Source organism: Onychostoma macrolepis, chromosome 07, assembly GCF_012432095.1.
Source record: "Onychostoma macrolepis isolate SWU-2019 chromosome 07, ASM1243209v1, whole genome shotgun sequence".
Taxonomy (NCBI): Eukaryota; Metazoa; Chordata; class Actinopteri; order Cypriniformes; family Cyprinidae; genus Onychostoma; species Onychostoma macrolepis.
In genome coordinates, this window is record NC_081161.1 from 32,633,659 (window position 1) to 32,649,585 (window position 15,927).

At 39.5% G+C, this 15,927-nt stretch overlaps 2 protein-coding genes across 7 annotated transcripts in view; both read right to left on the minus strand.

Moving 5' to 3' along the window:
• sox6 (SRY-box transcription factor 6) overlaps positions 1-9,948 on the minus strand; it is a 112,978-nt gene extending 103,030 nt beyond the window's left edge. For 2 of the 5 annotated variants that reach the window (XM_058781377.1, XM_058781376.1), the window contains exon 1: positions 1,297-9,941. In XM_058781377.1, the coding sequence (XP_058637360.1) occupies positions 1,297-1,373 (77 nt within the window). In that variant the 5' untranslated portion in view covers positions 1,374-9,941. Of the gene's footprint in view, positions 1-1,296 lie in introns of all 5 variants that reach the window. The other 3 variants (XM_058781375.1, XM_058781378.1, XM_058781380.1) reach the window with 3 other exon arrangements.
• The window catches only part of plekha7b (pleckstrin homology domain containing, family A member 7b), a 183,544-nt gene that overhangs the window by 4,127 nt on the left and 163,490 nt on the right, over positions 1-15,927 (minus strand). The gene's annotated exons all lie outside the window — the stretch shown is intronic.

Sequence of the window (15,927 nt, forward strand, 5' to 3'; positions counted from 1 at the left end):
AAACAACACTAACAAAACAAGAAGCAAAAAAAAAAAAAAAAAAAAAATCATTCAAAATGGTAAATACACCCTGACAATTTCTGAATACTGATGATTTATGTTCAGCATTTTTTTTGACAACAGCAGCTGCTGCAGCCGTAAAGGCTGGTGAGTGTTCAGTTACGCAACATAGAAGCCACTGATACTTATTTTTTTCAAACAACAGCACAATATTAAACATAAAATGAATATAATACTCTCACTCATGAATACTAAACATGACTGTAGAGATTGCACACACATGAACTGGTGTCCCACAGAGAGTGAGAACAAGAGTGTGAGACATACAGTGGCATGAGTTTGCATATGTCTTTGTGTGAGCGTCTCTCTGACAGCAATTCACACAGGTGACGGCACAGACTCTCAAAGTCTTCACCTCCTATAATCAACCCTCTGTCACCTGTGAAACCTGGGCTGGAAAATTATCATCCCTGCTGTAGCTGTTTAGCACCTTCAAATTATCACCTTCCATTGTACCTGAGCAGTATACCCATCCATGAACAATCACCTGAGACAGAAGGAAAGAACGTTGTCTGTGGTAATATTAACAGAAAAAAAAGAAAAAGCGATTATTGTTCATCTATTTCGATATTTTTTAATGGTAATTATTAACTGATTTATAAGTAAATAAATAAATTAAATTTTGAATAATAGCAATAAAAACACATCTCATTAAAATTACATAATAATAAAAATAATAACATTAAATAAAAAGACATTATACATAATAGGTAAATAACAATAATAGCTAATACAAATAAGTATATTAAATTAATTAATTAATAAACAAACAATATTATTATTATTATTCAAAGAAGGAGAAGAAGAAATAAATAATAAAATCTAATTTAATGATAATAATTTAATGATTGTAGTGCACTTATAGATAGTGATACTAAGACACCTCTACACATGTGGGGGGAAAAAACTTCACTTTTAAAAGCCATCAAAACACTGTTTAAATTGTAGTCCATAAATGTTAACCTCACAAACCTTCCACACATCACTCACTCCAACAGTCTTTCCACTGTTGCTCCGCTCCATATCCAACTCTTAAAATGCAATACACAGTCAATTTACAAGGAGAACACCAAGTCAGTATTTTCTAAAAGTGCATTCTAGACATCAAGCATAGCCTGAGTAAGAATTTTACAAAGAAAATAAATAGAACTGTGAAAAAAACACCCTGCCACTATGCTCACTGTGAGTATGAGATATGTGTGTGTGAATGTGTGTGTATCAGGTGTGTACACTCACATACTGTCCCCCTCAGCCTGTTTGGCTGCTCCTGTCCTTCTCTGTTCTTCACACACCACTTCAGAGCTGGATGGCATAACACTTCCTCAAATTCTGATATACACAAACACACACAAAAACACTCGAGCACAGACAGGCCGTTCGTCCCAGCCACGGCACGTCTTGTCAGAACACATCCAACACCACGCTGAACGAAGTACACTCACACACAGGAACGGAGCAACCGGCAGAGCAGCTGTTAAGCTCCTCCGCTCACACACACACACACAGCGTCTCCCTCGCACGCGTGTCTCTTTCAGTCCCCGTACGTCCGGAGATGATTCCGAGACACAAGAAAAGCAGCTCGCCGTCTCTCTCCGTCCCTCGCTCGGGGCCTTACGGGGCGGCAGTTCCCAAAGTGCCTGGTGTCAGTGCTGCAGTTAAGCAAACTTTACAGCCAGTGAAGCCATCAAGCAACACAGCCTATTTGCTGAGCAACAGTGGAGCTTTGTGGTTTCCCTCACTGTTGACAGTAAGTTATGAGCCCTTTGTGAGTGCAGGGGAAGGAAAACAGAGATCGGAATTTGGCAGGAAAATATAATACAGAATTCTCCTGTCTGTGAAACCTGGATTCTTTTTTTCGTACTTTGTGTTTCTTTCTCTCTCTCTCTCTCTCTCTCTTTTCTCTCTCCCTTACTCTCTCTGTCCCTCTCGCTTTTTTTTTTTGTGTGGAAACAATCAAGCATTGTTGGGGGAAAGAAAAGCAACTCTGACAGATGAAATATAGTGGGGGCCCCTTTTTGGAAAAACAGTAAACAAAGCACCATTCAGGGACAGGTCCTCTCTGTCATTTATAAAGATACTTTTCTTCAGAGCGGTCGACTTTATAGCAAAGGAGTCAACAAATCGAGTGTAAAATCTCCCACAGTCCACTGTGACGAGGACAGAAGACAGAGAGAGACAGAATGAAGTGAGAATGCTAAAGACAGACAGAGGAAGGGGGCTGTATATTGCTCAATTTCACAATAAACATATTAGACAAGATGGAGGGTGATAGACAGGCAAAAAAGGTTAAAATGGGGGTTGTGGGGTGGGGGGGGCACAAAAGTGACTAGCCAAAAAAACTTTTTTTCAGACTAGCCAAAAAACGGGGACAATGGCTAATTATGAGGGAGTAATTTTGCCGCCAGAGGACTGGAGAGAATGAATGGACGCATGAAAGGCTGAGGGCTATTCAAGCCAGTGTCAACGAGAACTGTATGCCTACAGTCTTGAGCCTGGAGCTCATGAGGTCATCATTGGCACCCGGTGCCCAGAAAAACTTGGGCTGGTACAACTGCCGTTTGGACATCTGGAATGCCGGCGCACAGTGCCCTGCTTTCTCCAGCCACTGTCCCCCTAATTCCTTTCTTTTCCAAAAATAGGAAGCTTTTTTTTTTTTTTTTGCACCAGTCGCTAGTCAACCAAATTGGAAAATTTGCAGCGTCTAATGAAAAGAAAAGCTGTTTTGTTCCCTTTCATTCTCATCTCATAAATAGGATTTCTGTGGAGGAAGAAAATCGAGGAAATACCTTCAACGCTGTACTATTCTGGATGCTGTTTTTTTTTTTTTTTGGGGTGGACAATGGCTCAGTTCGCTAGTCCCATCCCTAATTCTTCTCAAAGTTTTATTTTTTTATTTTTTTTATTTTGTAACCTAAACTGCGCTTTTTATGCTTTCTCTGTCCTCCTTACAGTGTTCTCTCTCCAGTGTCCTCTCTTCTTTTTTGATTATGCAATGTATTATTTTTCACTGTCATTACACATGCAAAGAAGGACAGGGAAGACGGGATCAGGGAGTACCGGGAGTGGATGCCAAAAAGGCCACAATTCATGTGACACATCATTTGGAAAATCAAAACAGGGGCAGTACGTTCGCTCCACCCAGATGAGGCCATGTAAAGATGCCTGACGAATCGCAAGGGTCAGCCAGGACACATCTCGAAGATCTACGATTAAGCCTTATTATGTTGGGCCAAGTGACATTGATTGCCGATTTAAACCTCTGAAACTAATTCATTCGCCCCCTGTTCAATGGAAAGCATGGGCAACCGTGTGTGGCCGTGGTGACAGGTCGGACGAAGGCGGCTGAATAAAAACCCCTGCTAAACGAACGGCTGGCACTCATGTCTGTCAGGAGGTGGTTAGAAGTTCCCCACATGACTGACAGTTGATACAAAAAAAAGAAAGAGAGAGAGAGAGAGAACAGAGAGGGAGAGAGGGTGAGAGGGAGAGTCCGTCCATCGATCTGTGTAATTGCCACGAAAATCTGAGTCAGAGAGTACATGAAGGGTTGATGTTTTAGCAATGCTAAGATGGAGCGGCACAGGGAAAAGCGGTAAAGTGAATACGAAACACGCTGAACCACGGCCTAATAAAACCAGGAGCTGACAAGCATGGTTGAACAGAAAAATGTGCAGTAGATTTGTACCCAGGCCAGAAAGCAGGCACATTACTGGATTAGCCGCTGACTGATACAGAAAATGTCTCACCCGTCTGCTATTAAACCGTGTGTCTGACCAACTCACACGCTCCCGTTTCAGATAAAACAGCACAGTAGTGTCTTAAAAATGTTCTCAACAAGCTGGAAAAATATCTGACTGGAGTCTCGCTAAAAAAAAATATCCTCTCCGGTCGGTGACGGGCTTCCTCAGCCAGTTGTAAGTAGCATTGCAACGGTCTGCTCCATTCGGTAACACGATCCACACAGCAGCCGCAAGCAGTTAGAACTTAAGTGTAGTCATGTTGACTAACACCTTCGTCTCTCTTTCTTTCCTTCTTTCCGCCTCGCTCTCCTTTTCCTGGCAGGAGCAGACGCATGCATCATGAACAGGCTTTCAGAATGAAATCATTAACTAAATTGCTTTCTTTTAAAAAACCGCAAGTGTGTGACAGGGGTGGTGTGTATCTGTCTCTGGCTGCTGTCCATCGCTTCTGGGTTCGGGCTCGGTCTCTGTTGTGGTTCGCCGTCGCCACAGCCATCCCGCTCCGTGCGGCGGGGACCGGGCTCTGTGACTCGCCTGGGCCCCTGTATGAAATAATCGAGTAATCTCAACCCTGCTCCCCGAATTCACAAACCCTGCCTGCCAGCAGCACAAAGAGGCCTTTTGTGCTCCTGAATGCATGTGTGTGTTCTCAAAACTGACTGTATGGATCATCATCACTGAATCAATCAAAAACATATTAAACAAATACACATTTTGAGCTGGGCCATTCAGCAAAGGGTTTGTGGGAAGAGTGAGTGAGCAGTGAGCAAATTAACACCACTTCTGTTTGTCATCGACGCAAAGAACAACTCAGAACGCTAACGTATTTATGAGCGAGAGCGCGGCGGTGCACGATGCACTTTTCGGTCAGGAAGAGAAAGAGAAAATTGAAAGCAAACTATAAAACAAAAGAAAATGTCCATGTGCCCTCTGACAGCGAGGAGGTGAATAACCCTGGACAAAAAAAAGAGACTGTCGCATCTAGTCTTTGGTAACATTTTATCTGGCACAGAGAGACTTGAATAAGCAAAGCAAACAGAGGGAAAGTAAATAGGTAGCGAAGGCCGGACAAATATTTGATAAGCGGATAGGTATTGTGGCAGTGTGGGACGTGTGGCACAGGTCTTCCCTCCCCTTCTCCCCTCCTCCCCTTTGTCCCTCTCTGTTTCTGCGTGCGAGGCAGCAGATGTGTCTTTCACAGCCTGCGGAGTGTGCAACCAATCCGCAAACAATAGCTAGCCACCGACAAAGGTCATCTTTCGCAATCCATGCGTTATCAGAAGCTGGAAAACAGCGAGCACGCAGCTAGCCCGTGCTCTGCACACGTCGCGTGGCACCCCGGCTGTGTCTGTGTGTGTGTTTTAACCCCTCACTACAATGCTACTTGAGCCTTCTTAATAAGCCAATTACACAAGTTTAAGCCACCTCTTTGACCTCGAGTTAAACTAACAGTTGGTGTAAACAAGTGAAATCCTATTAACCTAATAATATACACGGAAGCAGGCGGCAGCGGCCAGCAGTTCAGGCGCTAAAGCCTCTCTACAGAGCCTCAACTGCAGCGAGTTTGGTCCACTGGAGCAACAGTGGCCATGAGCTTTGTGCTCCCAAACAGGGTCATAAGTTAATCCGCAGCGGTTATTAGAGTACTTGTCAGAATGGATGTGCTAATTTAGCTAGCCTGTATTAAGCCTCTCCACTTAGACGCCTAAAAACAAACACGTCCTCTGTCATTACATTAATACACATTTAAGACTGGAAACTCATGAAATGAACACTAATTAGAGTCTAAATAGACCCCATAATCCAGCAGTTACAAAGACACAGAGTGCCTTTCCTCTCACTAGCACTGCGGCTAACAATCTAGCATTGTGTTTAATGAGCTCGTTTCATTTACTATGGCGGCACTTAACTTTCTAACTGTTCCTCTTATGATCACAGAGGAAAAAAAAAAACTTGGGGATTTATTTTTTATGAATCCAACTTCTAAGTGTTTCCTCTTGAAATCAAGAGCTGCATTATTCATAAAAGTGCTGCATTTTAAAGGCGACAAACAACACGTTTTATACGGTGTTATGAAAGCATAATGCCGGCAGATGCTCCTTCTGTTTTGTTCTGATGTCACCTCCACAGCAAATGGAGACAGTTTTAGGGTAAATATTTAACAGTGGGCCATTTAGCCAGATACAATTTAAGCATGCGGAGAGTGTGTGTATTTGTACTTCTGTGTGTGTATGTGTCAGAAAACTTTCCCACTAGGAGCCATTTCTGGTGAGATGATAAATAAGTGATATTCATAGTACTATATAGATGGCTCACACACTGTATTCTTTCATTCTAGTATGATTGTGTGTACTGTTTTAGCTCATTTGACTATATTGTTGTATTGCTTGAGGCATACATGTATTCAAAACACTGTAACTGCTTTTTGATGCAACCGCTACCCTCGGGTTGAGGTTCATCATGCGTTTGTTTCTACATGTTAGTGCTGTGACAGTCCAGGAGTCTGAAGGGACAATTAATTGTAAAATGATTATTCTGTCATCATTTACTCACCATCATGTAATGTACGAGTTTCTTTCTTCCATGAAACACAAAATAGACTGTTAAGCTCCAAAAAGGACAAAAAGTACCATAAAGTAATATAAACTATATTCAAAGTCTTCTGATGACATTCACTACTGTTTAAAAGTTTGGGGTAATTTATTTATTTTTTAAATTAATACTTTAATTCAGCAAGGTTACACTGTTTTACTAAAAATGCTTTTGCTAAAAATGTCAATTTCAAATAAATGCTGTTCTTTTTAACTTTCTATTAATAAAAGAATCTTAATATTAACCAGCACAAATGTTTTCAACAGTGATGATAAAAAAAAAAGGTATTCTTGGAAACCAAATCAGCATTTTAGAAGGATCGTGTGACACTAAAGACTGGAATAAATTGCATTTTAAAATATATTAAATTAGCCTTGATGAGCATAAGAGACATCTTTCAAAAACATTTAAACAATCTTACAAGCCATAATTTTTTAACTGTAGTGTACAATGGATTGGTGTGAGGAAAATATACAATTTTTGAGTTGTTATTCACTGAAAGTATTCATATGAGACCCAGAGACACACAAACACACATATGTATATTTATATTTGTAAAGCTATTTAAGCTGCTCTAAACTTGAACTATCACTGTATGGAAAAGATCAGTGTGAAAATATTTCAAAACAACTTTTGTGCTCCACAGAAGAAGAAAAAAATCAAAGAGGAATGAAATAATAAACTGTCATTTCATGAACTACCCCTTCAACATACTAGTAGCTCAAGCTCTGACTGCTCTTAGCTTAAGGGGGAAAAAGGGAAAAAAACAAAAAAAAGTTTGTGACTGACAGGTTAGGTAATTTAATGCTACCACTTCACTGGGCCTTCCACTTTTAAAACACTGAGTATCTCTTGGCCAGTTAGTGAGCATCTGTCTGTCTCTGAGTCTCTGTGTAATGTGGTATGTCACATTATGAGCTCAGGAGTCAAGTGTAGATCACAGCGCTCTGTAGCACCCTTGCTATTAAACTGTTGGGAGAGCAGCTTGACATACACAGGGTGAGAGGAGGTGTGTTTGCGTGTGTGAGTGATTATGTAGTGGACCCATAGGCCAAGGTTTAGAGACAGGCAACAGATTCAACAATGTTCAAGCACTTACTTTACAAATTTCCTCTCTCTCTAACCGTGACACCCTTCCCCATCCGACTACCACCTATCAAGCTCAGGGTTTACATCATGGTTCCTTTAAAAAAGGCCAGTCAGAGTCAGCTGGGGAAAATACCTCACGCTGAGCAATACATAACCTCCCAGCAGAGACCTCATTGTGTATTTACAGCAAAACTGCTGGCCACAATGCTTCATCAGCTGACCTGGCCAGAAAGCGAGCTGTAAAACTTCATCTTCAGCACACACACACACACACAGGCGTACACTCAGGGAATAAAACAAAGGCACCATAACGGGACCGCATAGGTCTTAATTGAGTTCGCCCCTTTCAAGCGTGCTATTATTTCTGGCTAATGGCATCCACTGGCCCTCTCTCATTACTTGAGTGGGTCTTGAACAAGCCTCTCGTTTGATACAGTTAGAGTTAATGCACTATGAACAGATACACTGCTAGTCATCAGCGATCTGCATATTCAATAACTTCCGTAATTACAGCCGCAATTCATCAGATCCAATCTGATTGCAGAGGGGAAGAGAGAGAGAGAGCGAGCGAGGTTTGATTCCTGGAGGACACAATCTAATCACAAAACTAACATGATAATTGAAATCTAAATTGAAAGGGTTGGTGAGCCATGCACAACTGTGTCGAGGCAGAGAGAGCGGAAGTACTTGTGCCTTGAAAGCAGAAGAGAGGAATAAAAGATGCTGATGGAGGGAAAGAGAGAGAGAGAGAGAGAGAGAGAGAGAGAGGGAAGAATGAAATGGCTGGAAGACAAGCTCAAGGACCAGTGAGTCATCACAGGCAGTTTTCTTAAGACTCATTGTGTTGGACGATGTAACGGCCAATCATGAATCGTTTGGCATGTCACAACATATTATTGTGAGCCAAAAACAGTATCGATGTGAACGGAACATCTGAGGCAAACTCATGTTCAAGTATGTCTACTTAAGAAGATGTGAGTGCACAATACTAGGTTAAGTAAGATTTGTGTAATTATAAAGTATATATATTAAAAACGTGCACTTAAAACATTTGAGTTTATTTTAGAAAAAACGATTAAAATAAATAAATATGTATTGTGAGATAAAATATTACAAAAAAAATCAAATGTAATATTCATGTTATATATATTTTGATGTGTGGGTGTGTGTGTATGTGTGTACCTGTTTTTCTATTCAGGTGGGGACTTAAACCTGAATACACACAGACCTGAATACACACAGACAATTTAGGTGGGACCTAAATTGAGGTCCCCATGGATAAACAAGCTAATAAATCACACAGAATTAAGTTTTTTGAAAATCTAAAAATGCAGAAAGTTTCCTGTAAGGGGTAGGTTTAGGTGTAGGCTTGGTGATAGAATATACAGTCTGTACAGTAGAAAAAGCATTACGTCTATGGAGAGTCCCCACAAGGATAGCAAACCAGACATGCGTGTGTGTGTGTGTGTGGAAAAAAGGAAATACAGTTTCATAATGTTTGCATAATGCAGTATGTTGAAAAAGCAGGGAAAATATTAGTAAAAGGTCCATTGTCAAAACATCTGTATTCCAGGGTGGCTTAACTAATAACTGTTTTCCAATGCAAACTGATTCTCTCAAATTAAAGATAATCATATAAAAATTTCATTCAGATTTAGCTGAGTCAGGCTTGGTACATGATTTGCAAATCGTGAACTGATGAGTCAGAAACGTCCAGGCAGAAAAAAAGAGGTTCACAAACAATTGTTCTGCAGGTGGGTGGAGGGGTTCATCATGTGTTCTCATCATTTCCTTTGCTATCCCTCTTTCAACCGTCGTCATGCAAAGCAGAGAGCTTTACAATCTCTCCCATCTGCTGGGCTCCTCCTCAGCCCTCAATAACAGTTACTCAGTAATGCCAAATTCATTAACCTGTGCTGCTGTTACAGTGGCCCTGACCATAAATTAGGTTAATGTGAGCGGACATATTCCACTGCTAATAGGGGATATAAAATGAAAGAGGGACACGGAGGGACGGAGATTGTAGATCATAAACATATTGTCCCTGACAAAAATCCCTAATGGCTCTTTGTTCGCTTTAACTGCATGACAAATGTTTTTTGAAGGACGGACAAATGGCTTGGAAAAATGACTTATAATATTACATTATTAATAATATTTTACTATATTTTTTAATATTAATAATATTTATATGAAATGTTTTTTTATATTTAAAAAATGTATCAAATAATTATTTACTTGTGCTTCAGTATAAGCCACACTAGGCTTTTACTTAAAAGAAAAAGTAATATGATACGACAGTATTTAAAATCTGATGTCAAGTCTGTGTCAAATCTGATAAACTAGTACAATTGTGGAATGTCAGAATAATATTATTTGTGGATACGCACCTATTTATGTTGGACACTTACTATAAATACAGAGAGAGGAAGAAAAAAAGTTAAGTGCAGGCAGGAAAACTGCTAAGGCCATGGTTATCAGGCGAACAAAGTGCCAGGAACAAACAGAGCCGTGCAGAAACCTGTTCCCTCCCTCCCACCCTCCCTCTACAGCAATGCACTGGGAATAGCGATGGGAATGACTGGAGGCCGTCCAAACAACATCTGACAGCTCCTTCTAATTGGAGAAGTTATTTTCTTCCAGATTTTAGGCGTAAATCTAGTCAGTGTTTATTCAGAGTCAGTTAGGAACAAGTAGGTTTTGGCCGTGCAGCACTTTTGTTCCTGCTTGCTAAACTGCATCACTTCCCTCTGCTCCTCCCTTTCCATCTCCTTTCAAGAAGCGTAGAGAGGAGCCAGTCTGCAGGTCCCGCACCCGTGACGGCGCCGAGCAAACGTGACACCCAAAACAAACTGCTATTGTTCGGGGAGACATCGACCTTTGCTGTCCTCGGATTACGTGACGACCTCTCGTCTCCGCTATCCTCCCCTGGTCTTACCAAACAACTTTTACCAAAGAGCCTATTAGGCCAGAATTCCACTTTGTTGTTAAAAAGGGTCCTGTCCTTTCAGAGCGCTAGCTCTTTCGCTTCTATTTTTCAATCAAAGGTGGTGGAGGAACACAAGTCCATTGTTCGTCTCGCAGATGGAAGCTGGAGTAACTACGGCAACAGCTCTAATCCCTCTTTTTACCACCTTTCTTTATATTATTGGCCCATCAAGTGGTACCTTTTAACTCAGGAGCTGGAGGGGCCAGCGGCGACGCTCCCTCTGTCTAATTAGCTGTGATTCTTGCCGCACAGTTCATGATGAGCTAATCGAACATTTGCAAAATAATGACATACCGGGAGCAGCTATTCCTTCTCCTGAGGCCCTGCTATAAGAATAACAATAATGATTCTATTATGGAAGAGCGGACTTTAAAACGCCGCTCGGCCACCACAACAGAGAAGGTAATTGTGCTGGTGTTGTCCACACAATCAACAAGCTATTGTTGGCGACTTGAAAAATAAAGGAGCAGAGAATGGGTGCCACGGTGATTGGTCTGCTCTGCCATGCGGGGCCCATGCTGAATTGTCTGGCAAAGAAGGTCCTTGATAGAATGCTAAAAAAAAAGGTTTGGATGAAGACAACTGTCTGGCTTTTCTCTTTTTTTGTGTGTCTGGGCCTCTTTCTCTCATCGCTTAAATAACCACCAATCCGCATTAGACCGCTGCTATTCATATAGTGAATGGGGCTGGGCCACAGAAGAACATCTTTTGGGCATGGGAGGCTTAGGTAGCCTCCGTGTGCTAGACCCATGAAGATCTGAGCCTTTGTTTACTCAGAATTATCTCTGTGTAGCTTGGTTTCAATAAAAAATGACCCTGCCATACTACTTCTATACTACATTAAAGCAACGCATGAGCCCAGGTTGAAACTTTCCAGCTCAGCTGTCACTAAAATAAGGCTCATAAGCCAAACGCAAACATGTCAATGAAGTGACTGATAGCTATAAACAAAATAACTAACCATAGAGAATAATATCAATTAATCATCAGCATGCATGGCAAATGAGCGACAGTCCAGAAGTGCTGGAATCCGATTAAATCACAGCACATTAAAAACTTAAGAGATTTTTTTTTTCTGCTTTTTTTTCTTCTTCGTCGTCTTTCAAATCTAGGTCAATGTGGGACTGAAAGTTTGAGTAAAATCTGAAATGAGTTTTTGAGAGCGATGAAGGCAGTTAGTCATTTGAATCCTCATGTGCTGACTGGTGTGAGAACGGCTCTTTGTTCACGCGAGCAGAGGCCGAGGGGAGAGGGAATGCTAAGTGGGCCCCCTTTGCCTAGTCAACCTTCAGTGTGCTTCATTTATCTTCATCTTGTTAGAGTAAATTAATTAACAATCTAGCTGTTACACACTTTCTCCTTTCATTACATCAAATAATGGCAGAGATGGAGGAGGAGGTCCTCTCCTCTGGGATTAGCCTAGAACTGCTGGAGACATCTTTCTCTTACACTTTTCCTCACTGTTTCTCCCTCCCTCACTCTTTCTGTAACCCAACCTTATGCCAAACTTCCCAGATACGATCAAAGAAAAAAAGTCACTGTCCGTTATGCATATCAGTGAAAATGATTGATCAATGATGATGAATTTGATTGTGCTTCTTTTAAAAATTCATGTTCAAATGAAAACAGAGCCTTAACTGTGTTCATTGTCAATGTAAAAACATCATTTTATATATATATATATATATATATATATATATATATATATAAATAAATAATTTAGCGCCGTTAACGCAGGGGCGGAGCCTAGGGTTGGCCACCCCCACTCATAACTGCTGTTTCTGTCTGTTTTTTCAGAACGTCTTTACGATCACATCAATCCGGAGACGTTTCAGGCACACGCTCCAGCTTCACTTCAGCGCTGCGCACTGTAGCCTGTTTCAATTCATAACAAAGCGCAAAATAAACTACGTGCAAGCAATGTCGTGGTCAGTTAAGGCATGAAGTTACCAAAAAGGCGATTAAAGCTGCCTTAAAACTGTCCAAACTGTCCTGGAGCATCCCAGCACTGTCTCTCTCATCTAACACACCCGATTCAACTCGTCAGCTCATTAATAGAGACTGAAATGGGTCCGACCTGTAGTGGTTCAGAAAAGGTGATGAGAGTTGAGAGAAAATAAGATGCGTGCCAGATCTGCATCACGTTTAGCAGCGGCAGCTCTTAAAGAAATAGCAGCCAAAAACAACCTATTAACCAGCTGCAGTGATGTCTGTTCATCAAGAATAAAAGAAAAAAAGAGGAAATCAATAACTTTTATATAGCTTTAAGTATTTATCTGTATTTAGTTTAGAATTTAGTGTTTGATAACTTTATTCAATTTCTGTATATTTCTGCTGAGGGGCATAGGTAGCCTAGCTAAATATAACATTTACTATAATGGGTCTATGTGAAGATTGTTTTAAGTTCACTTAAATTAGAAGTTATTTTTAAAGTCTAATAAATGTAAAGATTGATAGCTCTTAATTATAATGTAATGTTTAAAGGCTATAGTCGATGGTTAAATAGTCTCAGCCTCAGACGTCACGACCACGGAACGTTGGCTAAATATCTGATGCATATGGCACACAAAAGTGGAAACACTTCAGGATTTTCGAAGTCGTCGTAGGATTGGTTGAATTATACAGAACTTCTGGGAGACGTGTGTGTTGCGTTCTTTAACGTTCCGCCTGGAAACAAAAATGCTGTGACGCCAAACCCCCTCACGAAAGAAGAAAGCCGTCGTGTTTACAACTGTGACGACGAGTGGTTATCAGGAACTAAACTCTGGATTTTCAAAAGTATATGAAATATTTAAAGTTTGCGGCATAGAATCTTTAAAATACGTCCGAGAGTTTTACACACCGGTCTGTTATTTTGGCGACATTTCCACACCCTGAAACGTGACAATGAATGAAGCAAACTGTGATTGGTTGTTTGACATGTCAGTCAAACGGTCTCATGGGCGGGCCTTGGCCAATGAAAACTACCATAGATTCCAGACCTTCAGCCGTCAGTCTGAAGGTCTGGCTACGCAAGACTAATGGTTAAATATTAGGGGAAATTTCTTTATAGGGAAATCATTATTACTTGGTATCACTGATACTGGCCTTCAGTCATAATATCACTCATACACTTTCACTGTTAAATTGAATGCAGTATAGAGGTGGATGAACAATGTTTCTTCCATTATGTATTTTTGTTTTGTTTTGTTGTTTGTTGTCAATGTATATGTTATCACTATGTGTACCTTTTCATTTATAGTGAATGAATGTTGTATTATTGTTGGTTGTCTTTATGTTAGTTTTATGTTACCTGTCTAGTGACTGCAGATGAAAAGTAGTTACTGTTACTAATTCTGGCATATTTACATGGTGTATTTTTTTATACAACAATGTTCATGAATATGCATGGTCCCTATTAAATAAACCAATAAATAAAAATAAATAAATAAAAAAGACACGCTTAAACAAATATTAAAAATATGCTGTTTCTACATTAATTTGAAGATTGAATGTGAAATTATTGCAATATAAAAGTATATTTAAAAACTTTAATGTTAGGTGGGATTAATCACGATTAATTTCAGAAAAATTTTCGATTAATTAGTTAATTTTTTTAATTGATTGACAGCATATATATATATATATATATATATAATCCTCATAATAAAATAAGTGATCAGCACCTGACTGAATTTTCAAGATGACTATATTAAACACATTTGAATAAGAATTGGTTGGGAGAGTCTCACTCTGACTATTGGTACAGTACACATTATTACAAACTAGAGGTCATTACTAGAAAGTTATTTTCTGTTCTCAGCTTTAACGCTATAACAAAAAACAGACATTGTGAGTAATTTCTGATCTCTTGGGGGGGAAAATAACATTCTGGTCTATTTTAGCTTATGTCTGTTACTGCTCATCTGCAAAATCTGTCTCATCTGTCTCTCCACTATCACATATTACTTTCTAATGAGACAGGAAGTGCACTGAGAACATGCATTTAATGCATTTATGCATTTTACTGTATGCATTTATTTCAGTTTAATCATTTGGTTACTCTGAAAAAGAATGAAGGGAAAACATATCCTTTTGGATGAACTTAAAAGGGAGTGATCTATATTTCAGCACACTTCCTTGGTAAAGGTTTGAACATCTTGGAGGATTAGAGAGGAAGTGATAAGGTGTTTCTGACCTGCCCCGTACCTCCCTCTATATTTAGTTATCCTCCTGCAACAGGTGGCCGCAGTCAAACACAATCCTCCATACTGTACATTACAGGACGAAGGCAGGCAGATAAAAGCATTGTGCTGACAATAATCCAGCATGCTATACCAGATCCTGCTGCCAACGGCAATATAAGTGGGTCACATGTCTGCCAACAAATTCATCAGCTGCACGAATGCCTGAATGACAACGGAAAATTATTACAATAAAATAATGAAGTTTCTTTACAGATTATCTAACTGGAGTAAATCAATAAGGTATGCATGCTTTTCTGCCACAGACTGTCCTAACAGCATGTGATCACTCTCAAACGCACTGGAAAACTCAAATCCTGCAGCTGTTTCATGTGGATATGCAGAGGGGATCAGAGATAGTCTATTCTGCACCTTCAGGTTCATTTAGTGCAAGTTAGCTTCAAATGACTTAAGTGGCGGTGCCCCTACACTGAAAAAAAATATGGTGTAGGATTTCCTTTGAAACAAGTTTCATTTAGAAATTGCTAATACATTTCACAAATACTAAAAGAAGTAAAACATTAAATTAAACATGAAATTTTGAATCAGAAGAACTAAAATGTTTTCTTGTAAAACATGTTTAAATATATTGGACTGTGCTGCATATAGAATTAAAAAAAATCAATATTCAATAGAAATTAAGAAAACACAGTGGCTTCAAAAATGAGGCACATGAACAGATATTTACAATCTTTTAACTGTATTTGTGAATTTTGTGGAAGAAAATGTGAAAGATTTAAAAGCTTAGGTTACACTTTATTTTAAGGTGTCCTTGTTACAATGTAATTATACATTTAGGTGCTGAGTAATATCAATTAACTACATGTACTTACTACATGGGTAAGGGTTAGGAATGGGGTTTGGTTTAGGGTTACTTGCATGTAATTATGCATAATTTATTGTTATTATAATAAGTACATGTAACATGTAACAAGGACACCTTAAAATAAAGTGTTACCAAAGCTTTTTTTAAAATCTGAAATTTAAATGAATAGCTATTAAAATAAATGTATAGCTATTAAAAACTGAAAATCAAATATCATTAATTACAAAATAGCTTTCATTCTTTTTACGTGTTCTGACAGCTTGGAAAGAGAATACATTTTTTTATTAATTTACTCAAATAAATGACCTTTTGAAAAAGAAATCAAAGGGGATTCATTAGCTTTAGCAAAGTTTAGCTGACAGCAGCTTTGAAAGGCAGATGTTGCTGCTGCTCTTTTTAATGAGAGAT